Source organism: Jaculus jaculus, chromosome X, assembly GCF_020740685.1.
Source record: "Jaculus jaculus isolate mJacJac1 chromosome X, mJacJac1.mat.Y.cur, whole genome shotgun sequence".
Taxonomy (NCBI): Eukaryota; Metazoa; Chordata; class Mammalia; order Rodentia; family Dipodidae; genus Jaculus; species Jaculus jaculus.
In genome coordinates this window covers 151886440-151913882 of record NC_059125.1, presented here as the reverse complement: position 1 = coordinate 151913882, position 27443 = coordinate 151886440, and the positions used below count along the sequence as shown (strand labels likewise).

Genomic DNA, 27443 nt, shown 5'->3' with positions numbered 1-27443 from the left:
GTCCTCTGAGAAGCCCTCTTCAGTCATGCTCTTCATTAATCTTGCTCTGCTCCCAATGGTTGGGCATGGTTCCAAACTCTTCCAAGTTTTCTTCCCATTGCTGAGGGAGGACGCACAGCTTTCCGACCAAGTGGGAAGTAGAGGTTGCAGGCTCCTCTGTGTCTCCCAGTGTGGGGCCTTCCACACAGGAAATGCTCTGACAGGACAGATTGAACAGAAAGGAAGATGATTCCTTGAGCACCGCCATGTTCTTTGCTGCTTGACTATTGGTCTCTTGGGAAGCCACAGCTACAAATGGAGTCAGAAACCAGGAGCCAGGCGTGGTGGTGCACATCTTTAATCCCAGCACTTGGGAGACAGAAGTAGGAGGATCACGAGTTCCAGGCCACCCTGAGACTACAGAGTGAATTCCAGGGCAGTCTGGGTTAGAGCAAGACCCTACCTCAAAAAAAGAAAGAAAGGAAGGGAAAAAAGAAGAAAAGAAATTGAAAAAGAAAGAAGCCAGGGAGGCTTCAGTCTTGCTGAGAAAGGAGTGTGTCTGCCTCACTCTGGAGCCTTCAAGCCAGGGGCCTCTTCACCAAATTCCCCTCTCCTGTGACATCCAGCCTAGAGGGCAGGGACATGCCAGGGCAAATCCACAATGAGGGGCCCAGGGATTGAATTACATGATACCCCATCAGGTGATTGAGGGGCAACAGTGCAGCTGTTACATTTAAGAGTGGGAGGGGGCTCACATACATGTGTTTTTCAGGGGGTGGATCGGGACTCGTGGGTGAGATGAGGAGAGGCAGTGCTATCTCCATACTAGGAGCTATGTTCTCTGACAGACTTGCTGCAAGTTAGGGAGGGCCCTTGTCTCACCAGAAAGATTCTAGAACCAGATCAGCACCTCTGGGTCCCATAGAAGTATCTGGCTTGGCTATTTGGGTCAGTGAAGCAGTGATAGGAAAACTGTGGGGTGATCCCATTTGTCATTTTTAACTTTCATTCAGGCCTTGTCTGTTGGCTCTCTACCTATCTGCCTTACCATAAGGGTGCTCTGTTGAGGGTAGTCATGGATGGATTAATGCATGTGTAACTGAGTTCATGTCTCAGTCTATTTTACTGACTTTGGGTGAGTCATTTCTCTTCTTGGTCTCTGGTTTTAATTTGGTGGGTGGGCAGTTTCAGGGTAGGGTCTCACTCTCCTCAAGGCTGACCTGGAATTCACTGTAGTCTCAGGGTGGCCTGGAACACACAGCTATCCACCTACCTCTGTTTCCTGAGTGCTGGGATTAAAGGTGTGCAAAATCATGCCCAGCGTTTTGGGGGGAAGTTTTCTTTTCTTTTAAAATATTTTTTTGAGCCGGGCGTGGTGATGCATGCCCTTAATCCCAGCACTCGGGAGGCTGTGAGTTCCAGGCCACCCTGAGACTCCATAGTGAATTCCAGGTCAGACTGGGCTAGAATGAGACCCTACCTCAAAAACCAAAAAAAAAAATTTTTTTGTTTATTTTTATTTATTTATTTGATAGGGGAGAGGGAGAGAATGGGCACATCATGGCCTCTAGCCACTGCAAACGAACTCCAGATGTGTATGCCCCCTTGTACATCTGGCTAACGTGGGTCTTGGGGAATGGAGCCTTGAACCAGGGTCCTTAGGCTTCACAGGCAAGCACTTAACTGCAAAGCCATCTCTCCAGCCCTTTGGGAGGAGTTTTCGAGATAGAGTCTCAGGCTAGCCTCAAACTCACAGTGATCTGCCTACCTCTGCCTGCTAAGTGCTGGGGTTAAAGGCATGAGTCACCACACTTGGTGTGCAATTTTTTTTTTTTTGAGGTAGGGTCTCACTGTAACTCAGGCTGACCTGGAATTCACTCTGTAGTCTCAGGGTGGCCTTGAACTCACAGTGATTCTCCTGCCACCAAGTTCTGGGATTAAAGGCATGTGCCACCATGCTTGGCATGGTCTTTTTAATTATTTTTTTCTTTCATAAAACATTTCTTTATTTGAAAGAGAAAGAGGCAGATAAAGAGAATGTGCACACCAGGGCCTCCAGCCCCTGCAAACAAACTCCAGATGCATGTACCACCTTGTGCATTTGGTTTATGTAGGTCCTGGGGAATTGAACCTGGGTCCTTTGGCTTTGTAGGCAAGTGCCTTAACCTCTAAGACATCTCTCCAGCCCTTAATTTATTTTCTTAAATAGAGGCAGGGTCTCTCTCTAGTGCAGGGTGACATGGAAGTCACTATGTAGTCTCAGGGTGGCCTTGTACCTCTGCCTCCCGAGTGCTAGGATTAAAGGCATGTACCACTACACCTCGCTTTTAACTTATTTATTTTTATTTATTTATTTGGCTTTTCTAGGTAGGGTCTCACTGTAGCCCAGGCTGACCTGGAATTAACTCTGTATTCTCAGACTGGCCTTGAACTCACAGTGATCCTCCTCCTACCTTTGCCTCCTGCGTGCTGGGATTAAAGGCGTGTGTCACCATGCCCAGCTCTCTTAGTTTATTTTTTGAGACAGTCTCATGTACCCCAGGCTGGCCTTGAGAAACTGAACCCCCACACACACCTCTACCTCTCCAGTGCAGGGACTACAGGCATGGACTACCACAGCCAGCTTTGGGCTCTGTTCTTTTTTTGAGAGACCTGGATTTAGGCAGCCTCACAGACTTGTATGAAACTCTTCCATGGTTGTTTGAGAGCCAGTACCTGGGTATGTGGATACACATGTGCTCATGAGCATAGGCAATACAAACTGTATCTCTTGTAAGAAGATGGCAGAGGATGGGGGCTAGGCAACCTGTAGTGCTTGTGATTCAGCCAAGCCACAGGGGAACCCAATAGTATTTCCTGGTGCACCTGTCAAACCAGATGGGAGTTGGGTAGGCCCTCTTCTCTCCCTTGGAGGCAGAGTCCTACCTCGGGCAAGGCAGGGCACAGTTGTTGACTGAAGGCCATTGGGGCTGGCAATGAAGGACTTTACTAAAGGATGGGGAGTGGTACCTGCCTCCTTTCCCAGGTACATCTGAGTAAGGGTGAGGGAGAGGAGTGCTGTTATTTCTACTTTCATAACATCTTGGGTCTCCAAGTCACACATCTATTACTCTTTTTGGGGGGTCACTCAAGGTAGGGTCTCAATCTAGCTCAGGCTGACCTGGAATTCACTATGTAGTCTCAGGGTGGCTTCAAACTCATGGTGATCCTCCTATCTCAGCCTGAGAGTGCTGGGATTAAAGGCATGTACTACCGTGTCCAGCTTGCTTGCTTTTTTTAATTTTTTTTTTTTTTTTTTTTTTTTTTTTTTAGCTAGAGGAGAGAGAGAGACTTGGTGTACCAGGGCCTCAGCAACTGAAATCAAACTCCAGACACTTGTGCCACTTAATGGGCATGTGTGATCATGTGCTTGCTTCACTTTTGTGCGTCTGGCTAAAGTGGGATCTGGAGAGTAGAACATGGGTCCTTAGGCTTCACAGGCAAGCATCTTAACTGCTAAGCCATCTCTCCAACCCTTTCTTCTTTTCTTTATTTCTATTTGACACACAGAGGGAGAGAGAATGGGTGCACCAGAGCCTCTAGCCACTGCAAATGAACTCCAGATGCATGTGCCACCTTGTGCATATGGCTTATGTGGGACTTGGAGAATTGAACCTGCGTCCTTAGGCTTTGCAGGCAAGCACCTTAACCGCTGGGCCATCTCTCCAGTCCCTTTCTTCTTTTTTGTTCTTTGTATTTATTTATTTGACAGAGGAAGAGGGAGTAATGGGGGGGGCGAGAGAGAGAGGAGGGGCACACTGGGGCCTCCAGCCACTGCAAACAAAATCCAGATGCTTGCGCCCCCTTATACATCTGGCTAACATGGGTCCTGGGGTCCTTTGGCTTTGCAGGCAAACGCCTTAACCACCAAGCTATCCCTCCAGCCCCTTTTTTCTTTTTAATATTTTACTTATTTATTTGAGAGAAAGAGGCAAATAGAAAGAGATAATGGGTTTCCCATAGCCTCTAGCCACTGCAAACAAACTCCAGTTGCGTGCACCACCTCATACTTCTGGTGTTATGTGGGTACTGGGAAATTGAACTCAGGTCCTTAGGCTTTTTAGGCAAGCGCCTTAACCCCTGAGCCATCTTTCCAGTCCCCCTCCCCTTTGGGTTTTTCGAGGTAGGGTCTCACTCTAGCTTAGGCTGACCTGGAAGTCGTGATGTAGTCTCAGGGTGGCCTTGAACTCATGGCTATCCTCCTACCTCTGCTTCCCGAGTGCTGGGGTTAAAGGCGTGCACCACCACGCCCTGGCACTCCAGCCCTATTCTTTTTTTTGTTTGTTTGTTTATATTTATTTGAGAGTGACTGGCAGAGAGAGAAAGAGGCAGAGAGAGAGAGAGAGAGAATGGGCGCGCCAGGGCCTCCAGGCACTGCAAACAAACTCTAGACGCGTGGGCCCCCTTGTGCATCTGGCTAACGTGGGTCCTGGGGAATCGAGCCTCAAACCGGGGTCCTTAGGCTTCACAGGTAAGCGCTCAACCGCTAAGCCATCTCTCCAGCCCTCCAGCCCTATTCCTATCACAGTATTTCTGTGTGCAAGTCTGGCTATGAGGCAGTGAGCAGCTCTACAAAAGCCTCCTACACCCCTCCCCACCAGAATAACCTGACCTTCCCATTAGCTTGTAGGGGCCCAGTCTTGATTAAAGCCCTGCCCCAAGGTGGCTGCGGCCCTAAAGCCAAAGCGTCATCCTTCTGGCAGTCTGCTTAGTTACAGCTCATCACACTAACTTGCACGCGCAGCAGCACATCTACCTCTGGACCCCAGTCGAGGGATTTTGGAGAGTGGCATGCCCTTTAAATAACGTAGTATATGACAGGAGGATGTTTTTCTGTCACATCCCAGTAAGCCGTGGCACTACAGGTGGGAGACCCAAGAACCTGGGTGGCGGAGCCCACAACCAGGCTGCCCATAGAGGAACTCCATCCTAGTTGAGGCTGCCATTGTGTCTTGTCCTGTCATAGGACAACAAGACCGTGTCAGTGGCCTGATTTCTTCATGACGGTCCCACCCCACCCCCAGCTATAAGTGTGAGGGGCTTTTGAGAAGCCTCAGTCACAGTTTACTGTGGTTGCCACCTCGGGCTTGAGAATGTTCTGAGCTGTTGTAGGCGTGGTGGTGGGGGAGGGGCAAGCACTGGCGCTGCCATAGAGCCTGCGGACCATCACCTAGGAGACGGAGACGAGAGCGGCAGGGGAAGTCAGAGCCGAGACTGGTAGGTCAGAGCTGAGACTGATTCTTGTCCCCGGTTCTCCCGAGCCAGCAAGCTGGGGCTGGCTGTGGCCTCCCAGCTGCTTGCATCGAGGGAAGGCAGCAGGCTGCAACAGTCACTGTTTCCTGGACCACCCACAGGTGCAGCTGTGGGCTCTAGCTGTCTTAACCCTGAGGTGCATTGAGAGAGCCATGGCTTCAAGAGGAGGAGCAAGGGGCCTCACAGGGCATTTGGGGCCTAGAAGTTTTATTTGTGATGATGCTTTGAGCAGTAGGGGAAGGAAGTCAGCAGCCAGATTCCCAGGGGTTGATGAATTATCTTGGACTGTGACTTCCTGCATATTGAGATGACCTTGACAAGAAGCATACAGTTGTGCCATGGTCTAAAGATCAGAGCTTTGCAGATGGTTTGGCTGGAGGTATGGGGTGTTACTAGGGCTCCTAAGGGACAGTATTGCTTCGGCCCCTGCATTTGTGTCCATGTTTGAAGATTCAGAGGAGGCCTTGAGGAATAAGATTGGTGGCTCTGGTTCTGTTAGGTGTTTTGACTTATGTTTCCTTTTGTTCTTCAGCGACCAACCAGTGGTTCATCCCAGCAGTGAGAGGGGACATCCCTCCAGGGTGTGCAGCCTATGGCTTCGTGTGTGATGGTACTCGCCTGCTGGTGTTTGGTGGGATGGTGGAGTATGGGAAATACAGCAATGACCTCTACGAGCTCCAGGTAACAGCCTAGAGCCCCATGGGAGCTGCTTCCTCTGTGGGCCTGGGTTCGCACACTGCTTTGGGCCCCATATGACTCCTTGTAGTACTTGTGGTAGTGATTTGAGGGTTGGGCTGAACAAGAGAGGCGGTGGAAGGGACTGCCTAAGAATCTGCAAGTGCTGTTCTAAACTTGGCCAGTGTCAAAAGAAAAACAAGACCAAATGTCTTAGGACCTGCTTGCTCTAACAGTGTGTTCCTCTTCCCAGACCATCTCCCTATACCATGAATTGCCTCAGACCTTTCACCAGTGCCCTTCTCATCTCAGGAGTCAAATCTCTAAATCTTGATTTTTGCAGGCAAGTCGCTGGGAATGGAAGAGACTCAAAGCAAAGACACCCAAAAATGGGCCCCCTCCTTGTCCTCGGCTTGGGCACAGCTTCTCCCTTGTAGGCAACAAATGTTATCTGTTTGGGGGTCTGGCCAATGATAGTGAGGACCCCAAGAACAACATTCCAAGGTAAGATTTTTCTGCTTGCCCCAGAAGCTCACTGGAATCGCCAAGCTGGGTGTGCCCGCCGACCCCACTACAGCCATGTTCTTCTCCTGTGCTGGGTTGTCAGCAAGAGAATGGCAGCACCCAGTGACTTTTCAGGAGCTTCCCAGCCCTGAAATCTGAACCTCTGAGTCTGGCTTGTGGGAAGAGGCTAGCCAGGAGATAGAAGCTTGCTTTGCCTTGGCCTGATCCCTGTTGCTCAGACCCAATTTAGAGCTGGTTGCTTCCTTCGCAGCCTCTGCTGCCTGCAGGTTTCCTGATGGGTATTTTCCAAGGCCTGTGGCCAAGGGCCTTGCTGTCTGGAGGTAGTTCCAAGCCGACGCCCCCTTGCTTTAGGGAGGCCCTGGTATAATGCCTGGCTTTGTGTGCATGGCTGCCTGGAAGGGCCTGCCCCTGCGCCTGAACTTGAAGCTGTCATCGTGGCGTCACAGCCCCTTGCTGCTGCTCCAGTTAGGCTTACCTTGGGAGCTGCTTGCAGTCCCCTTCTTCAGGGTCAAGGATAGAACTTGGAGTTACCATGGCCTTTACCCCTTTATGTTTTGAGGAGTCCTCAGGCCTCTTACGTATGAGTTTGAGGCTTTCTGTGATTGTTCTTTCTTCATCAGGTACCTAAATGACTTATATATCCTGGAACTACGGCCAGGCTCTGGAGTGGTCGCCTGGGACATCCCCATCACTTACGGGGTCCTGCCCCCGCCCCGGGAGTCACATACTGCTGTGGTCTATACTGAAAAAGACAACAAGAAATCTAAGCTGGTGATCTATGGAGGGATGAGTGGCTGTAGGCTAGGTGACCTCTGGACCCTGGACATCGGTAAGACACTGAGACTTCTACCCTGGTAGCTTTGGAGCAGCGCGTGCCCTAGGGAGGTGGGCTTATATAGAACTAGTACTTTCCTCCACCCTGTCAGGTGAGAAGAAGAGAGGTGCTTAGTGGTCTTTTAAGAATGGGAGGAAGGCTCAGTTGGCTGTGCTGTTCTGTGAGCTTACAAGAGAGTAAGAGAGCAAGGGAGTGGAGCCTTAGAAGAGTGGAACTCTCAGTTTGGGTAGAGTCCTCTGTTGGCTCTTTCGTGGTCTGGCCATCACAGTAAAATTGGATGTCCATGTACTATTAGGAATTTTACTCAGGTCGGTAAGCAAGAGGTAGCATTGAGTGGTTCAGAGGAGACTTGGTGGTGGAAGTGTAGTTCTTGGTTACGTTGCCCCATGGATCAGGGCACTCAGATATTTGAACATGAGTGAAACTTGAGCAGTGCCAGGTTTCCTAAAGCATAGCCTGTACGATGCCATGACATGGGAACGAGTGCATGCCACAGATAGTAGGAAGTGCAAGTTGGGCATGGTGGTGCACGCCTTTAATCCCAGTACTCGGGAGGCAGAGGTAGGAGGATTGCCATGAGTTCGAGGCCACCTTGAGACTCCATAGTGAATTTCAGGTCAGCCTGGGCTAGAGTGAGAACCCTACCTGGGGGGGGGGGTGGAAGTGCAGTGGAGTAGCTGGGGTGAGCTTGGCACCCCTACCCCTATCCATGGGAGCAATTCTGCCTGATACCAAGTAAGTGGGAAGCACATTTTAGAAGAAACCTCTCCCCCCTCTGTGTGTGTGTGTGTGTGTGTGTTTTATTTGCAAGCAGAGAAATACAGGCAGAGTATGGGTGTGCCAAGGCCTTTAGCCACTACAAACAAACTAGATGCATGCACCATTTTGTGCATCTGGCTTACATGGGTACTGGGGAGTCAAACCCAGGTCGTTAGGCTTTGCAGGCAAGCACCTTAACTGATGAGCCATTTCTCTCCAGTTCAGGAGAAACCTTTCTGTCAGATTTAGAAATGCCAAAATTGTTGTTTGAACAATGATTGGAAGTCCTGCTATAGGCTATAGGGAGCCTAGGATGCAGTTCAGAGCCTGCCTTGCCCAAGACCCAGGACCTAAGGGTGTGATGGGTAATAACCTCTCTCCATCTCTGCAGAAACTCTGACATGGAATAAGCCCAGCCTCAGTGGGGTGGCGCCCCTTCCTCGTAGTCTGCACTCTGCAACCACCATAGGAAACAAGTAAGTGCCCGTTCTTCTCTTCCTTGGCCCGCACCACCTCCACTCCTCAAGCATTCTTAGTCACGTTTGTCAGCAGTCTGTAAGGCCCAAAGGAGGTCTTTCTTTATGGCAGGGCTGGCATTCAGCTGCCCCATGCCTCCATGTTAGGATGACCTAGTGAGGGCACATTGGGAGTAGAGGTGTTGCATACAACCCAGCCTGAGACCCTTTCTGGGCTTGCACAGCTCCACCCCACGAAGGGGTAAAGTCTCTTCTAGATCTGTATCCAAGCAGCTAACTTGTGAATGGCAAGGTCCTAAAAGAAGTCTAGGGACCATGGAGATACCTTCAGGTGAGCCTTAGTGCTCTTCTGCCATAGAAGTAAGGGCTTAGCCTTCAGGTAGGAGTCAGAAGTCTTCATGAATCCTGGGGGAGGTCCAGAGACTGAATGTGTTCAGAACTTTCTAAGTAGAAGAGTTGGCCTCTGGTTAGGCACCTACTCTAAAATCTTGCTTCTCCTTCCCCCTCCCAGAATGTATGTGTTTGGTGGCTGGGTGCCTCTCGTCATGGATGATGTCAAAGTGGCCACACACGAGAAGGAGTGGAAGTGTACCAACACGCTGGCTTGTCTCAACCTGGGTATGGCCTAAGGCTCAAAGTGGGATGGGGTGGGTGTTGATGTCCTTGGCCCCAAGAACTTTTGTGGGCTATGCAGTAAGCTAACCTGGGCTCACAGGTCCTTATAGATACAATCCACTGGAAGTACCCAGTGGGTAGAGCACTCACTTGAATAGACTTCGTATACATGAGACCACATGAAGTGAAGTCATCTTTCACTCCCCCTGGTTTCAAAGGCACCCTTGGAAGTGGCTTCTTGTACCACATCCAGGGATTCTTTGACAGCGGCATTAGTTCTGGGTTCTTAGTCTGACAGCTACAGAGCCACACTGGCCTTTTTCACTTAATATATCTTTGAGATCATTCCAGTGGGTATCTGCATTTTTTTAGAATTGCTCTCGTGGTGCCAAAACCTGTTCCTCCTTGCACCTTGAGAGGATAAAAACCTGGAAGGTAGGTAACCAGGCGTATCTGGTGCATATCTGTATCTCAGCAAATCAGGTTGAAGTCTGATGGTGGCTTGAGACCACCCTGAGCATCATAGCTCCAAGACCTAATCTCACATCAACCAAGAGCTCAGAGGTAAAGTTGCCATCAAGCATAGCACAAACCACCCCACACAGGGACTCGGTCCAGCGTAGGCACCCCTGGTGGTACCCACTTTCTGGGAATGTGACTCTTTTTACCACAAAATCAGACTTTCTTGGCCTACTAGGTAGCAAAGCTCCCCACAGGCCAGCCCACTGCCCGATCCTGAGTGTCAGCTGCAGTGTTGCCCTTGCTTGGACAGGTGTGCTCTCTTAGGTCCTTTACTTGATTTTCCTGCAAGCGCTGTTCACCTTTGCCCATGTCTCCCTATGTTTTGTGTTATTTTATGTTCAAGGAATTGAGCCTTTAGGTATCTTCCAAATCCTTTTTCTAGTTTGTGCTTTTTTTTTATGGTGCCTTTTGCTATATATGTGGAAGTTTTTTTTGTTTTTTTTTTTTAATTTTTCAAGCAGATAGAGTATGGGTGCACCATGGCCTCTTGCTACTGCAAATGAACTCCAGATGCATGCGCTACCATGTACATCTGGCTTACATGAGTACTGGGGGATTGAACCCAGGTCCTTAGGCTTTGAAGGAAAGTGCCTTAACTGCCAAGCCCTCTCTCCAGCCCTGTGTTTGAAATTTTTAAAAAATTGCGAGCTGTGTGTGGTGGCATATGCCTTTAATCCCAGGAAGGCAGAGGTTGGAGGATCACTATGACTTTGAGGCCAGCCTGAGACTGTATAGTTGAATTTCAGGTCAGCCTGAGTGAAAAAGAAAAAAAAAAATATTCGCGCGTGTGTGTACACACACGTTATATGTATGTTTGAGTACACCAGATCTCTTGCCACTGCATACAAATGCCAGGTGCTTGTGCCACGTTTCATGTTCAGCTTGCATGAGTGGCTTGGGAATTGACCCTGGGCCAGCAGGCTATGCAAGCAAGTTTCTTTAACCACTGAGCAATATTCTAATTATTTTTTGTGCATGTGTGGTATGTTTCTGTGAGTGAGTGCATGTGTGCTTGTTTGAGAGTGTGGAGGTCAAAGGACAACCTCAAGTGTTGTCTTCAAAAGTGTCACTAACCCAACTCCTTTTGGTTTGTTGAGGTAGGGTCTCACTCTAGCCTAACCTGACCTGGAATTCACTATGTAGTCTCAGGGTGGCCTTGAACTCAGCGATCCTCCTACGTCTGTGTCCCAAGCGCTGGGATTAAAGGTGTGTGCTACCACACCCAGCTCAATCACCACTTTTCTTTTTTCTTTTTTAATTTTTATTAACGTTTTCCATGATTATAAAAAAATATCCCATGGTAATTCCCTCCCTCATCCTCCCCCTCCCGCATTTTCCCCTTTGAAATTCCATTCTCCATCATATTCACTCACGCCACTTTTTGAGACAGGGTGTCATTGGCCTGGAGGTCACCAGGTAGGCTAGACTGGCTAACAAGCAAACTCCAGGGATATTCCTGTCCCTACCTTCTTGGTGTTGGGATTATAGGCATGTCCCACCACGCCATGCTTTTCATGTGTGTGCTGGGGGTTGAAATCAGGTCCTCGCGCTTGCCTCGTCCCAGGGTTTTTAATTTTAGTACTCTGACAATGAAAGAATAAGAGAGGCTCCTGGGAGCTGAGAGGGGACAGGTTTGTTCTTTTCTCCTGCTGACCTCCAGCATCTGCTCACTCCTAGATACCATGGCCTGGGAGACCATCCTGATGGACACCCTGGAGGACAACATTCCCCGTGCTCGAGCGGGCCACTGTGCAGTTGCTATTAACACCCGCCTGTACATTTGGAGTGGGCGTGATGGCTATCGCAAGGCCTGGAACAACCAGGTCTGCTGCAAGGACCTGTGGTACCTAGAGACAGGTAAGGTGCTAGGCCCCTGTCATTTCCACTGTTGAAGCCTCCTTGTCCTCTGTTTTACCACCTGTGCTCTGTTACAGAAAAGCCACCACCTCCAGCCCGGGTTCAGCTGGTACGAGCCAATACCAATTCACTGGAGGTTAGCTGGGGGGCAGTTGCAACAGCCGACAGTTACCTTCTGCAGCTCCAAAAATATGACATTCCTGCCACGGCTGCTACTGCCACCTCCCCCACACCCAATCCAGTCCCATCTGTGCCTGCCAACCCTCCCAAGAGCCCTGCGCCAGCAGCAGCTGCACCTGCTGTGCAGCCACTGACCCAAGTAGGCATCACGCTCCTGCCCCAGGCTGCTGCTGCACCTCCGAGCACCACCACCATCCAGGTCTTGCCGACAGTGCCAGGCAGCTCCATTTCTGTGCCTGCTGCGGCCAGAACTCAAGGTAAGCTAGGGGCGGGTACAATTGAAGGTAGGGCCTGGCCTGTGGAGACAGTTGAGCGCCTGAGTAGGTGCCGTTGCCCTGGTTTGTGGAGGCTGCTCAACAGGCAGTAGCTATGAGCTTCAGGTTTGATGCTGTGAGAGTAAGAACACTGTCTTGCTTCGGGGGTACTCCTTAGGGCACAGGAGAACCACACAAGTACAGGCAGGTTGAAAAATAACTTAAGTCTCTACTGAACTTGGTAGGGTGACAGGGGTCGTCTGGAAAATGATTTGCTGATGGCCAACCCTCTTTCTCATCAGGTGTCCCTGCTGTTCTTAAAGTGACTGGTCCTCAGGCTACAACAGGAACTCCACTGGTCACCATGCGACCTGCTAGCCAGGCTGGAAAAGCCCCTGTCACTGTGACCTCCCTGCCTGCCAGCGTGCGAATGGTTGTGCCCACACAGAGTGCCCAGGGGACGGTGAGAAGCAGAGCAGCCTTTTCTAGTGATCTAGTAGCAGATTTGACAGGGTTTGAATCCCATCAGCTCAAATAGTGCTTCATACGCCTTTACTCTTCTTAAGGTGCTGCCACTTTGAAAATTAGTAAGTTAACACCTCACAGGGACTTCTATGTGGTCTTCAGTACATTTGAAATGTAGTAGACTTCCTGGTTCTGGAGCCTGAGGAGATAAATCTGGCAACTGGGTCTGACTTGGGCCTGTGAGCTGTATCTGACACTGGGTTGTGTGTGTTTTGTAATTTTTCCCCCTACGTATTGTCTCACTCTGTTGAGTACTGAGATTACAGGCACGAGCCACCATGCCTCTAGTTGCTTTTTGGATTTTTATTTTTTAAATCTTTTTATTATGTGCAAGCGGAGAGAGAGATTGGCCTTACCACAGACAGAGCTGTTGCAAACGAACTCCCGATGCATGCATTACTGTACATCTGGCTTTGTGTGGGTACTGGGGAATTGAACCTGGGTCCTTAGGCTTTGCAGTCAAGTGCCTTAACCTCTGAGCCATCTCTCCAGCCCTGTTTTGTTTTTGAAGTAGGTTCTCATCTAGCTGAGGCTGCCCTGGGCCTCACTATATACCCCAGGCTGGCCTCCAACTCATAGGAATCCTCCCAGTGCTGGGATTATAAACCTGAGCCATCACGCCTGGCTTGGGATTTTGCTGCTTTTTGGTGTTTGGTTTTATTTTGGTTTTTTTTGTTTGTTTGGATTTTCAAGGTAGGGTCTCACCGTGGTCCAGGCTGACCTGGAATTAACTATGTAGTCTCAAGGTGGCCTTGAACTCATGGTGATCCTTCTGCCTTTGCCTCCCGAGTGCTGGGATTAAAGGCATGTGCCACCACGCCTGGCTAGGTTTTGGTTTTTTGAGACAGGCTCCCATTTTATAGTACAGGCTGGCCTGGAACTCCCTATGTACACACCAGCGTGCTCTTAAACTTGTGGCAATCCACCTAGCTCTACTTCCCTAGTGCTACTTCACAGGTGTGTGCCACCATACCCAGCCCAGATGTGATGAGATATGTTTTGTTTCATTTTGTTGGTAGTACTGACAATGAAACATTGATCTTGTGCATACTAAGTATATATTATATTACTGAACTACTCCCCTAGTTTGGTGGTGCACACACCTGTAATCCCAGCACTTGGGAGATAAAGAATGATTAAAAGTCAAGGTCATCCTGAGATAGGCTGAGGCACATATGGGCTATATGAGACCTTGTCTCAAAAAAAAAAAGTAAGTAAAAATTAAAAAGATCTGAGCCAGGCATGCTGGTGCACACCTTTAATCCCAGCACTTTGGAGGCAGAGGTAGGAGGGTTGCCGTGAATTTGAGGCTACCTTGAGACTACAGAGTGAATTCCAGGACAGCCTGAGCTAGAGTGAGAACCTACCTCAGAAAACAAAAAGAAAGGGAGGGAGGGAGAGGTTCCAGGGCTAGAGAAATAGCTTAGTAGTTAAGGTGCTTACCTGCTAAGCTTAAGGACCTGGGTTCGATTCTCCAATACCCACATAAGCCAGCTGCACAAGGTGGCACATGTATGTGGAGTTTGTTTGCAGTTGCTAGAGGCCCTAGCATGCCCATTCTAATTATCTCTGCCTCTTTCTCTGTCTCTCTATTAAATAAATAAATTGGCATATAAATAAAATATTTTTTTAAAAGATCTGCAATGTCTGGCAAGCTCTGGCCTACTTGCTGGAGGGTACTCCATTCGTGGCCAGGAGAAAGGGGCCAGCAGTGGGAAAAAGCAAAGGAATACAGCCAAGCCCCATGGCAAGTTCTGGAGGGCCATGGAGTAAGGATGGTCCCCTGCAACTCATGTGCTCTGTGCCCACCACAGGTGATTGGCAGCAACCCACAGATGAGTGGGATGGCTGCACTAGCTGCTGCTGCCGCTGCCACCCAGAAGATCCCTCCTTCCTCAGCACCCACGGTGCTAAGTGTCCCAGCAGGCACTACCATTGTCAAGACTGTGGCTGTGACACCTGGCACAACCACCCTTCCAGCCGCTGTGAAGGTGGCCTCCTCGCCTGTCATGGTGAGCGTTTACCTACTGCTTCCAAGCCAGTAGCCTCAGGGCTGGGGGCTTCTGTTCTCACCGAACAGCAGTGGTCTTTTGTTGGAGGCATTGACCACTCCTTCGGGTCATTGGGTCATTCATTCTTGGTTCTGGCACAGGCCGAGCAACAAGCAGCCACCCTTATGAGCATAGCAGCCTGTGCAAGTTCGGCTGCTCCCTTGCTGCTCGGCTACCCCATCCCTCTCCCCTGGTCAAGGGAGACAGGTGGAGAGGGCGGCCACGGCCATTTGGCTACAGCCGTGCTTATCGTTAGTCTGCTTCTCTAGGTGAGCAACCCAGCCACTCGCATGTTGAAGACTGCAGCTGCCCAGGTGGGGACCTCTGTGTCCTCAGCTGCCAACACATCTACCCGTCCTATCATCACGGTACACAAGTCGGGGACTGTGACAGTGGCCCAGCAAGCCCAGGTGGTGACCACAGTGGTAGGTGGAGTTACCAAGACCATCACCCTGGTGAAGAGCCCCATCTCTGTCCCAGGAGGCAGTGCTCTGGTGAGTGACAGGTACCATCTGGCTGCATGTGACAGCTGCCAGGCTATGGTAACTGCCACTGGTCACTTGCTGCCCTGGGCCAGCTCCAATAGACTCCCAGCTCAGGCCATGCCCTTGTTTGGTTTCCAGATCACTGCTTGTTCCATCCTCTCCTTTTTAGATTTCCAATCTGGGAAAAGTGATGTCAGTGGTCCAGACCAAACCAGTTCAGACTTCAGCTGTCACAGGCCAAGCATCTACAGGCCCTGTGACTCAGATCATCCAGGTGGGTTCTCACTCTTCCACTGGTTGTGATCTCACAAGTCTGGATGGACATTGGGCTACCAGGACAATTTGTGCGGCTCAAGGGCCTGTCGATGTCACATCAGCCCTATTGCCCTGCACCTCTCTGAGGTAGCTAAAGCTACTGGCCTTTTCTGCAGTAGTCCCCCCCTCTCACAGCTTCTCCCTTTCAGACCAAAGGGCCGCTGCCAGCAGGGACAATCCTGAAGCTGGTAACTTCAGCAGATGGCAAGCCCACCACCATCATCACCACCACACAGGCTAGTGGGGCAGGGACCAAGCCCACCATCTTGGGCATCAGCAGCGTCTCCCCCAGCACCACCAAACCTGGCACAACCACGATCATCAAGACCATCCCCATGTCAGCCATTATCACCCAGGCAGGGGCCACAGGTAAACACCACCTCCTGGCCGTCTCTGCTGACAAGTCAGGAGAGAAAAGAAAGCAGGAAGGGGAAGTGGAGACCGGATCAGTATGTTCCCAGTTTTGTTTTAGCCTCCGTGCCACTCTTTCCCTGACTCTGCTTCTTTTTTTTTTTTTTCTTATTTTTATTTATTTGAGAGTGACAGAGAGAGAGAAAGAGGCAGATACAGACAGAGAGATAGAATGGGTGCGCCAGGGCCTCCAGCCACTGCAAACGAACTCCAGATGCATGCACCACCTTGTGCATCTGGCTAACGTAGGTCCTGGGGAGTCGAGCCTCGAACCGGGATCCTTAGGCGTCACAGGCAAGCGCTTAACCACTAAGCCGTCTCTACAGCCCTTGACTGCTTTTAAGCTTTGTAGGGAGCCTGCAGGACTGTGGCTAATTGGTAGTGCTTTGTTTTAATTTGGGGTAACTGTTTAAAAGGGGGTCTAAAGAGAAGCAGGGATTGGGAAATCTCAGAGTTTGTCTTCTCTGGGCTTCTCACATTACAGGTGTGACAAGCAGTGCTGGCATCAAGTCACCCATCACCATTATTACCACCAAAGTGATGACTTCAGGAACTGGAGCACCTGCCAAAATCATTACTGCAGTCCCCAAGATTGCCACTGGCCATGGACAACAAGGAGTGACTCAGGTGAGGCCCACCTGACCCCTCTTGACTTCGTCTCTAGTGTAGTCCACCCTAGCAGGCTACACGTGTCATCCTGACAGGCCTGGGAGGGGGCAGCACAGTCCAGTCAGCCTGCAAGTGACATTGGTGGCACTTTACTCTGGTGTTCCAGGTGGTGCTAAAGGGGGCCCCTGGACAGCCAGGCACCATCCTCCGCACTGTGCCCATGAGCAACGTTCGCCTGGTCAACCCTGTCACCGTCTCCGCTGTCAAGCCAGCCGTCACCACATTGGTTGTGAAGGGCACCACAGGTGTGTAGCCTGCAGGCCAGGTCCTCAGCAGCGGCTGCGCTCCATCCCTGCAGTCTTCCTGTGGCCGCCACCTCTAAATCTATCTGGGGGAGGATGGCAGGTGCTTTTTCCAAGACTCCTGTCCCTGGTCGTTAAACTGAAGAACTCCTATTCTCCAGCCCTACCCAGAGTTGGGAGCAGCAACGGCTTCTTTCTACTTCTGCTTTTCCCTCCTTTCAGGTGTCACGACCCTAGGCACAGTGACGGGCACCGTCTCTACCAGCCTTGCAGGAGCTGGGGCTCATAGTACCAGTGCCTCCCTGGCTACACCCATCACCACCTTGGGCACAATTGCTACTCTGTCAAGCCAGGTGATCAACCCCACCGCCATCACAGTGTCAGCTGCCCAGACCACCCTGACAGCTGCTGGTGGGCTTACCACGCCCACCATCACTATGCAGGTAGGTGGTCCTGAGAGTGTCACCCACAGCAGCACCCTCTAATGAGAGCTGGCTGTCTTGGGCCCTTCTCTCCAGACGGGGTTCAGCTGTGGTGGCTTTCCCATGTGGCATTTCCTTGTCTGTTGGGTGAGACGGCTTAATTGAGCTATGTCCAGTTTCAAACACTAGGTTCTCTGGCAGCGCTAGAAGATGAACTGAGTCAATTCCATGTGTATGTGGCATTGTCCCCCCCCCCCGCCCGCCCTCCCACCTCAGCTCCTCCAGTGCTGGCATTAAAGGCAGATGCTGCCACACTCGGCCACATTTTGCCCTTGTTAAACTTTTCTCTCAAACTGAAGTTTTGGAAGTGGTAAGGCATCTGGTGTTGGTCTTTGTACATGGCTGAGGTCTTCCATTCCTAACCAGAGCTTGACTCTACCCGTCATCGCTCCTATCCTGCCCCGGCCCCACATCCCACCTTCCTGGTCTCTGAGAAGGCCATTGTAAGTTTGCCAGGGGCAGTTAGGAGCAGAGTTGGTGGTCACAGCTGGCATGGGTGACAGCTCGTAGCATGGTGCGAGGGACAGATGAGAGACCATGTGATTCGTGGCACTCATTTCTCCGCTCTCCTGTGTCCTCAGCCTGTATCTCAGCCTACGCAGGTAACTCTGATCACAGCACCCAGCGGGGTCGAGGCCCAGCCTGTGCATGACCTTCCTGTGTCCATTCTGGCCTCACCTACTACGGAACAGCCCACAGCCACAGTCACCATTGCCGACTCAGGTCAGGGTGATGTGCAGCCTGGTACTGTGACACTGGTGTGCTCCAACCCTCCCTGCGAGACCCACGAGACAGGCACCACCAACACAGCCACTACCACCGTTGTGGCTAACCTTGGGGGACATCCCCAGCCTACCCAGGTGCAGTTTGTCTGTGATAGACAGGAGGCTGCTGCTTCTCTTGTGACCTCAGCTGTGGGGCAGCAGAACGGCAGTGTGGTCCGCGTCTGCTCCAACCCCCCCTGCGAGACCCACGAGACCGGCACCACCAACACTGCCACCACAGCCACCTCCAACCTGGCCGGGCAGCATGGCTGCTCCAACCCTCCCTGCGAGACGCACGAGACAGGCACCACCAGCACTGCCACCACAGCCATGTCCAGCATGGGCACCGGGCAGCAGAGAGAGGCCCGTCGTGCCTCTAGCACCCCCACGGTGGTGCGGATCAATGTTGCTCCTGGGGCATTGGAGAGAGCCCAAGGTTCTGTCAAACCACAGTGCCCGACCAGTGTGACCAGTGCCACCATGACTGTGCTGGCCACTGGGACCCAGTGCTCAGCTGGCCCACTGCTCAGGCCAAGTGTGGCACTGGATGCTGGGGCCCACAGCCCTGCCTTTGTGCAGCTGGCCCTTCCAAGTGGCAGAGTCAGGCTAAGTGGCCCCAGCAACAAGGACATGCCCACAGGGCGCCAGCTGGAGACCCAGCACACTTACACAACCAACACCCCAACTACCGCCCGCTCTGTCATGGGCACTGGGGAGCTGGGTGTGGCTCGGGCGGTTGCCACACCTACATATGATAGCCTCCAGACCAGCTCTCCCAGCACCACCATGACTGTGACAGCCCTAGAGGCGCTGCTGTGCCCCTCTGCTACCGTGACCCAAGTCTGCTCCAACCCACCATGTGAGACCCATGAGACAGGCACCACCAACACCGCCACTACCTCCAACGCAGGCAGCGCCCAGCGGGTGTGCTCAAACCCACCTTGTGAGACTCATGAGACGGGCACCACACATACTGCCACCACTGCCACCTCAAACGGGGGTGCGGGCCAGCCTGAGGGTGGACAACAGCCTCCTGCTGGCCGCCCCTGTGAGACACACCAGACCACTTCCACCGGCACCACCATGTCAGTCAGCGTGGGTGCCCTGCTTCCTGATGCCACTCCTTCCCATGGGACCCTGGAGTCTGGCTTGGAGGCAGCTGCAGCGCCCACTGTCGCCTCCCAGGCTGGTTCCGCATTGTTGGCTCCTTTCCCAACACAGAGGGTGTGCTCCAACCCTCCTTGCGAAACCCACGAGACAGGCACCACGCACACGGCCACCACCGTCACCTCCAACATGAGCTCAAACCAAGGTGAGTGTAGCCCATAGGGTGTGGTACAAGTGACCCAACTGTCAGTGATGGGATGTCTTGAGACTGACCCGTGTGTGGGAACCTGTGTTGGTAAAGGCAAGGGCAGACCCGCCAGTCTCTTGACACCCCACAGATCCCCCACCAGCTGCCAGTGATCAGGGAGAGGTGGAGAGCACGCAGGGTGACAGCGCAAACATCACCAGCTCCAGTGCCATCACGACAACTGTACCCTCCACGCTGCAGCGAGCCGTGACCACTGTGACACAGTCTACACCAGTCCCAGGCCCCTCTGTGCCGGTAAGAAGCCCAGGGGGTCCCTTCTGCCTACTAAGCCTTCAGTCCATACTGTTCCAAAGTTGGACACTAGATGTCACTCTTGGACGGGGCATGGCTGTTCCTGGCTGCTTTTCCATAAAAGGGCTGCCTTGGTGCCTGTGGGCAGGAGACCGGCAGTCCTGAGAGCCGGACTCGCTGCGTTGGGTGCTTTTGTTTCCCTTGCTGGCTCCCATGCTTGCTGTTGCCCTTCTCTGTAGTCTGTAGAAGCGAGGCAGTGAGAGTTGAGGTACCCTTTATTGAAGCCTCCCTGAGGAGAAGTTGTACTTGAGTCAGATTTCCAGGGTCTCTCCCCTAGTTGCTGTACCCTTCTTTCGGCTCTGGGACCCACTGTCTCTGTTCACATAGAGAATGGGGTCCAGGTGCCCTGTTGTGGATACCATAGTCCTGTAGAGAAAGACCAAGGCCCATTTTGCATTTCAGCCCCATTACCTGGTTGTGGCCTCCCTCTCCTCCCCTCTGACAGGGGCTTCTCTCCCTTTCTAGAACATATCATCACTGACTGAGACTACCCCAGGGGCTCTGACTTCCGAAGTCCCCATTCCGACCACGATAACAATGACCATAGCCAACACAGAAACTTCTGACATGTCCTTCTCTGCTGTTGACATCCTGCAGCCCCCAGAGGAACTCCAGGTCACACCGGGACCTCGCCAGCAGCTGCCACCACGGCAACTCCTCCAGTCGGCCTCCACACCCCTGATGGGGGAGTCCACTGAGGTCCTATCAACCTCCCAGACCCCTGAGCTCCAGGCCGCCGTGGATCTGAGCAGTACAGGGGACCCATCTTCAGGCCAGGAGCCTGCCAGCTCTGCTGTTGTGGCCACTGTGGTGGTCCAGCCACCCCCTCCCACCCAGTCCGAAGTAGACCAGTTATCACTTCCCCAGGAGCTTATGGCTGAAGCCCAGGCAGGCACCACAACCCTCATGGTGACAGGGCTCACCCCAGAGGAGCTGGCAGTGACTGCTGCCGCGGAAGCAGCTGCTCAGGCTGCAGCCACAGAGGAGGCCCAAGCCCTGGCCATCCAGGCGGTGCTGCAGGCAGCGCAGCAGGCCGTCATGGGTAGGTGCCAGCTGGGGGCTGGAGGGAGGGTGGTCCTGTTGGGATGAGCGACAACCCCAGAGGGAGGGACAGGCTAAGGCAACAGGTTATTGGGCCAGCCTGAGCAGAGAAAACCCACTGCTGCTGAGGCTGGCACCGGGAAGGAGACTCAAGGCCAGTGGCAAGAGTGTGGACATGGTAAAAATGATTAAGGAACCAAGGTCTGTATGACAGACTGTTTCCCCGAGGGACCCTCTCTGTCCCTTGGGCCAGGCATGCTGGTGTTAAGTATGTGTTTTCTTGGTCCTGGAGCAGGTACTGGGGAGCCCATGGACACATCTGAGGCAGCGGCTGCTGTGACACAGGCAGAACTGGGTCACCTTTCAGCTGAGGGCCAAGAGGGCCAGGCCACCACCATACCCATCGTGCTGACACAGCAGGAACTGGCCGCCTTGGTACAGCAGCAGCAGCAACTGCAGGAGGCCCAGGCCCAGGCCCAGCACCAGCACCACCTTCCCACTGAGGCCCTGGCTCCGGCTGACAGCCTCAATGACCCCACCATCGAGAGCAACTGTCTGAATGAGCTGGCTGCTGCTGTTCCCAGTACTGTGGCCCTGCTACCCTCCACGGCCACTGAGAGTAAGCAGAGTCCTTCTGCCAGTCTGTGAGGAATTTAATTGATTGGGGGAGAGATGCTTCCTGTCTGGGGTTAAATTGTTGCTAGAGTTGAATGGTTAGAGTGTATGTGGGCATGGGGGTGCCAGGACTCCTAGGCTTCACACAGAACCCTTTCCGGCTGACTCATTGTTTTTCTCCCCCCCCCCCCAGGCCTGGCTCCGTCCAACACGTTTGTAGCCCCTCAGCCAGTTGTGGTAGCCAGCCCAGCAAAGCTGCAGGCTGCAGCTACCCTGACTGAAGTGGCCAATGGGATCGAGTCCCTGGGTGTGGTGAGTTGGGTGTCATGGGACCCAGGGAGAAGGGACAGCACTACCTCTGGGTCTTGAGGACCTTGCCAAAAGACCCTTACCTCTCCATTTCTGTTCTCCAGAAGCCAGACTTGCCACCCCCACCCAGTAAAGCACCTGTGAAAAAAGAGAACCAATGGTTTGATGTGGGGGTCATTAAGGGCACCAATGTAATGGTGACACACTATTTCCTGCCACAAGATGATGCTGTTCCATCAGATGTAAGTGTTCCCAGAGTCTGGCACCTTTGGGTGGGTAGATACATGAGGCAGGTATTACAGAAATAGGCTTAGCTACTACCCTGAGTGGGGGCTCATGGGTAACAAATGATTCCAAATGTGCACACAACAAAATGGAGACCTTTTTTCCAAAGCAGAAAGAAAGCAAGAGCTTCAGCATCTCCTCTACAGTGGTCCCGGCCTCAGTGAACCTCTCCATGTTCTTAGGGTCTTGCTATGAAGACAAAGCCATCACTAACCTTTCTCTGCTCCGTAAAGAATCCCTTTGGACTTAGTGATGTTCCCAGGCTGCAGAATAGCTCTGCTGGCTCTGAGCTACTTCCTTTTTGGTTGGTGGTACTAGGAGATGACACCTGGACCTTGATTGTGCTAAGCAGCCACATGAGGCATTGATCTGCAAACCAGCACCTAGTGTAACTTGTGTGTGTGTGTGTATCTATATTTTAGTTTTCTTTCTTTATTTGAGAGGGTGAGAGGAGCAGGTAGAGAATGGGCACATCAGGACCTCCAGCCAATGCAGACAAAATTCCACCAGCCACATGCCACCCTGTGCATTGGCTTACTTGGGTACTGAAGAACCAAACTAGGGTCCTTTGGCTTTGCAGACAAACACCTTAACCACTCAACCCTAGAGCAGCCTTTCTGACAGCAGGCTTTTTGCCCTTTTCTCTTCTCCTGTTTTTCCATTCTTTGCCCAGGATGACTCAGGCACCATCCCTGACTATAACCAGCTGAAGAAGCAGGAGCTGCAGCCTGGCACAGCCTATAAGTTTCGTGTTGCTGGCATCAACGCCTGTGGCCGGGGGCCCTTCAGTGAAATCTCTGCCTTTAAAACATGTCTGCCTGGGTTCCCAGGAGCCCCTTGTGCCATTAAAATCAGCAAAGTGAGTCTTGCTCTGGGCTAGCTTTCTTCCCTCCCCCCGTATGTATTGTGGAATAGGGAGAGGTGGGTATGTCCAGGAGAGTGCCAAACTAGGGTAAGGGGGCTAGGTGACCATGCCCATCCTTGGTGGACAGGCCATGCCAGGTTTTCTACCGTTCAGAGTCTTGACATCTCAAGGAGGGCTGGGCCCTGTTCCGTTTGCTTTTTTGTTGTTTTCTCTTTTTGGTTTTCTGAGGTAGGGTCTCACTCTGGCCCAGGCTGGAATCCACTCTGGAGTCTCAGGGTGGTCTTGAACTCACGGAGATCCTCCTACCTCTGTCTCCTGAGGGCTGAGATTAAAGGCATGTATCACCACGCCTGACTGTTTTGTTTTGTGATTATTTATTTATTTGCGGGGGGGAGAGTAAGAATGGACATGTCAGGCAAACTAAATCCAGGTGCATGTGCCACCATGTGCATCTGGCTTATGTAGGACCTGGAGAATTGAACCTGGGTCCTTAGGCTTTGCAGGCTTGTACCTTAACTGCTAAGCCATCTTTCCAGCCCTGTTTTTGGTTTTGTTTTGTTTTGGTTTTTGGTTTTTTGAGGCAGGGTCTCGCTCTAGCTCAGGCTGACCTGGAATTCACTGTGTAGTCTCAGGGTGGCCCCGAACTCACAGCAATCCTGCTACCTCTGCCTCCTGCGTGCTGGGATTAAAGATGTGCGCTACCACGCCTGGCTTGTTTTTGGTTTTTTGAGGTAGGACCTCGCTCTAGCCCCGGATGACCTAGAATTCACTATGTAGTCTCAGGCTGGCCTTGAACTCATGGTGTTGGTCCTATCTCGGCCACTCAAGTGCTGGATTAAAGGCATGCATCACCACACCCAGCTAGTTCTATTTCTGAGATGTAGGAATGAATGACTAGGCAGCTAAGAGACAAGTCACAACTTAAATAACAGATTTGGTGATGTGAGGCAGGCCTAGGAAGGCTCTTTTGAGGCCTAGTTATTTTTTTCATTTGGATATGGAATTCCTTAAAGTTCTTTTGAGAGGAATGTCCCTCGTGTTAGGGGGAGAAAGCGGCTCATTAGTAGTTCTAGAAGCTTTTGATAGTCTTATTAGGGGTATAGGTGAGGTGGGCTGAAGCCACAGTGAGTGAAGACGACAAAGATTGATGTTCTGTTCTGGGTTCTAGAGTCCAGATGGTGCTCACCTCACCTGGGAGCCACCGTCTGTGACCTCTGGCAAGATCATCGAGTACTCAGTGTACCTGGCCATCCAGAGCTCACAGGCCGGTGGTGAGCCCAAGAGCTCCACACCAGCCCAGCTCGCCTTTATGCGGGTATACTGCGGACCCAGCCCCTCCTGCCTCGTGCAGTCCTCCAGTCTCTCCAATGCCCACATTGACTATACCACCAAGCCTGCCATCATTTTCCGCATCGCTGCCCGCAATGAAAAGGGCTATGGCCCAGCCACGCAAGTGAGGTGGTTGCAAGGTGAGTGCTGTTCATAGTGCTCCTGGGTGGCTTCTAGGGAAGGCATGGCAAACCAGGCCTGACAGAAGGTTGGAATTAACAGAGTATCGCACACCATCATAAGCTTTCTGCCCACGGGAGCAAGAGATGAGTTGGGTAGGGGAGCTCAGCTAGATTAGAAATCCTGATGGTGTGGGGTATGGAGATGTATGGCGCTCTGGAGAGGCCTCCCGGGAGTGCACAGGAGCTTTGCTGAGGTGAGACGTGAGAAGAGATGGGGAGGGCTACCTGAGAACATTCCCCAAGATACTCAAGTAGACAGCCTGAACTCAGGCCAAACCCGGCAAGTTCAGGGGCAGGTGGGGGCAGCCGCGGGAGGCGAGCTCCTCCATTCCACAGTGTTCTGACCTGTGTCCTGCGAGGGTCAGAAAGAAATGGTGTCTGGGATCATGATGGGTTGGTAACATGAGATTGTCCCCTGCTCTTAGCTAGGCTGTTCACTGCTCTTTCTTTATTCCTTTCAGAAACCAGTAAAGACAGCTCAGGCACCAAGCCAGCCAGCAAGCGGCCCATGTCGTCTCCCGAAATGTAAGCAGCAAGCCCCTTTCGGGGCCCATCTGCAACAGAACTTGGAGTGGGGATAGTGGGCTTGGGCTCTCACGAGCTGCTTGGGACTGGATCCATACCAGGTCCTGCATTAGTAGGGGTTTTTTTGGCATGTGGGGAGGGGATTAAGGGGATGGCATTATAGCAAGGTCTGACTCAAGCCCAAGCTGGCCTTGAACTTAATGGCAATCCTGCATCAGTGTTTTTGTGGTGCTTTTAGGACCCTAACTTTTTGTCCTCTGTCTTCAAAGGAAATCTGCTCCAAAGAAGTCTAAGGCCGATGGTCAGTGAGGAAGCTGACCAGCACCTGGATCCTCCAGACCCTCTGCTTCAGGAATGCCCTCCAGGGCCCGCCCTCCCACCCTGCCCGCCTGGTCTTTGCACTTCGCCCTCACCAGCCACTGGCCACCATTCAGTCTCCCCCTTTCTCTGTTTTTACAATAATCTAAAAAGAAAGCACATTTTACCATTTCTGCAGATTGAAAAGAACAGCGAGCAAGTGAACGAGAGTTGAGCTCCTTCCTTCTCCCCACCTTGCACCCACCCCTAGCAGAGTGAGACTGGACAGTTCATAGACCTTGGAGGAAGAGAAGTTGAAACTGAAAACAAAGGAAATAGCTATACCCACACTTAAAAGCCTGCACTTGTGATTCATTGCCCTTAGCCTCATGGGCATTCAAGGGCTGGGGCGTGTGTTCCCTGAGTCCTTCCTCAGATAGGCTTTTCCAGGCTGGCCCCCCATGTTGGGGGTCTGGTTCCGTTTTATTTTGTTATTAACCCTTGTGTTCCAGCCACCTCGCATCCCTTCCTCAGGCTTACTAGACACCTCTCCCAGCGAACCCGTAGGAAGCTAACGTGATCTGTTCAGAGACCTTTGTGCTCCCACTCGCCACCTTCCTGCTTCGCTGCAGAGAGGAAAGAGGGGAAAGGAGGAGCCTTGGGTGGCCTGAGCAGTGGCTATGAAATTCCCGGATGGGCACAGTGGCCCCCAGCAATCTTGGCTTGGGCCTTGGGGGGGGGGGGTCATATCACCAACTGCTGCATTTGTTGTATTTTTTAAGTTGAAATGGATGAAGTTAACATTTTTATTGTAATTTTAGCCTTAGTGTGTGGGGTTTTATCCCTTTTTTTGTTGTTGTTAGCTGTGTACAGAATGTGTTATCTTTTTCCTTTTTCCTTTTTTTTTTTTTTTTCCCTCCCTCCTTGGCTACTCCTTGGCAGGGATCTTCATGAGGAAAAGCTGAGGGCAGCTGGGGCAGGAGAGGTATGGAGCATCCTGTGTGCTACCTGGTATTCACCGCCCAGCCGTTTCCTGTTGGCTAGCCCTGCCTGCCTCTGGAACACAGAGATGCCAGACCTCGCTGCCCTTGGGTTAGCACTTCGCATGCAGAGGCTTGGGCTTGAGGGTGGGCCCCGCCTCCAGCAGCATCACGCCTGCAGTGATTAGCCTCTGAACAACTGCAGCCAGGGCAGGAGCCTGGGGCCTTCGGAGACATGGCCGCCTTGGAAAGGTTAGCCCAGAGAGGGTGGGTGTAAGAGTGCCAGAAACCAACTCAGTGAATGTAGGGTTGTCCCCAGGCTCTGGATTTTTCTGCCTCAAGACCCAAGTTTTAGGCAATGAGTAAGGTTTGTAAGCAAGTTACTGAAGGATTTAAGATGAACAGCCAATATTTTCAGCTCCCCCCCACCCCAACCTTTGGCCCACACCCTCTGGGGCCTCTGGTTTGTTGTAATATATTTCTCTGTGGAAAACGTCACGTTTAGTCAACTTGGAGCCCACTCGCCTGGTCCCTTTGTTTTATTCCCATTCCTTCTCCCAAGCGCCCTTTGATTTCTCTTCTGAGAACAGTACTCCCATTCATCTATTGTAGAGTAACCCCTGTGACTCAATATTACCATAGTGCGATGTTGTTTTGTGCTATTTTGAACAATTAAAAAGACTTTTTTTGAAATAACAATGTGGTGTCTCCTGTCAGGGTATCCTGTGACCTTTGGAGGGGGGGAAGCTGGGACCTGCTCAAGGCTCACTAGAGCCTCTGGGGGCCTCTTGTTACCAGGGATCATAGGTGAGCAGTTCTTCCCAATTGCCCTTCCAAAACACAGAAGGCTCCGGGGCAAGTTGCTTGCAGGGCAGAGACTGAGGTACCCGTTGGGTACCTGCTGCTGGCTGTCCGAGGCCAGATCACCTTCCCACTAGAGGATGGCAGTGAGACAAAGGATCAGGCCAGCCATCAGCAGCAATTCCTTAGACATGGGAGGAAGCAAGGACTGAGCTGCTGTCCCCACGTGCTTCCCGCCAAAAGCTCAGGACCCCCAGGAGGTCCCAGAGTGTGAGCTCCAGCAAGACAGAGGTGTATCTGCCATATGATGGGTACTCAGGGCTGCAGGGGACAGTCCTTTGGCTTTCTCATACCCAAGTCAGGCCCCTCAAAGAGGAAGAGACAGAACATTGATTCCAACCGAGAGTCCAGCCGGTGAGTTGAGCTGTACCACCAGGTAGACTGTTAATATGTAGGGCAAGAAGCTGTGGACAAGGTAGCCCCAGACTGTAGCCAGGGCTCAGGGAGGGCAGGTCTGCATGCCAGCAAAGGAGAGCAATGTGGCCTTTCATGCCTCTTGTCCTAGGGAAAGGACAGGTTTGGGGCTCACTTCCTGACACCTGCTGACAACCTTCGTCTCATTGTGATACCAAAAG

General features: G+C 52.0%; 1 protein-coding gene across 4 annotated transcripts in view; it reads left to right on the top strand.

Moving 5' to 3' along the window:
- Hcfc1 (host cell factor C1) overlaps positions 1-26706 on the top strand; it is a 31868-nt gene extending 5162 nt beyond the window's left edge. Inside the window, exons 2-26 of one of the 4 annotated variants that reach the window (XM_045141088.1) lie at positions 5804-5952; positions 6290-6450; positions 7092-7300; positions 8457-8541; positions 9053-9159; positions 11356-11535; positions 11613-11972; positions 12272-12432; positions 14309-14506; positions 14815-15039; positions 15200-15304; positions 15495-15714; positions 16241-16383; positions 16532-16670; positions 16890-17110; positions 17731-19225; positions 19359-19522; positions 20045-20621; positions 20916-21239; positions 21429-21547; positions 21649-21786; positions 22503-22688; positions 23863-24163; positions 24667-24730; positions 25000-26706. In XM_045141088.1, the coding sequence (XP_044997023.1) occupies positions 5804-5952; positions 6290-6450; positions 7092-7300; positions 8457-8541; positions 9053-9159; positions 11356-11535; positions 11613-11972; positions 12272-12432; positions 14309-14506; positions 14815-15039; positions 15200-15304; positions 15495-15714; positions 16241-16383; positions 16532-16670; positions 16890-17110; positions 17731-19225; positions 19359-19522; positions 20045-20621; positions 20916-21239; positions 21429-21547; positions 21649-21786; positions 22503-22688; positions 23863-24163; positions 24667-24730; positions 25000-25039 (6071 nt within the window). In that variant the 3' untranslated portion in view covers positions 25040-26706. Of the gene's footprint in view, positions 1-5803; positions 5953-6289; positions 6451-7091; positions 7301-8456; positions 8542-9052; positions 9160-11355; positions 11536-11612; positions 11973-12271; positions 12433-14308; positions 14507-14814; positions 15040-15199; positions 15305-15494; positions 15715-16240; positions 16384-16531; positions 16671-16889; positions 17111-17730; positions 19226-19358; positions 19523-20044; positions 20622-20912; positions 21240-21428; positions 21548-21648; positions 21787-22502; positions 22689-23862; positions 24164-24666; positions 24731-24999 lie in introns of all 4 variants that reach the window. The other 3 variants (XM_045141087.1, XM_004672093.2, XM_045141089.1) reach the window with 3 other exon arrangements.
- The last annotated feature ends 737 nt before the right edge of the window (positions 26707-27443 follow it).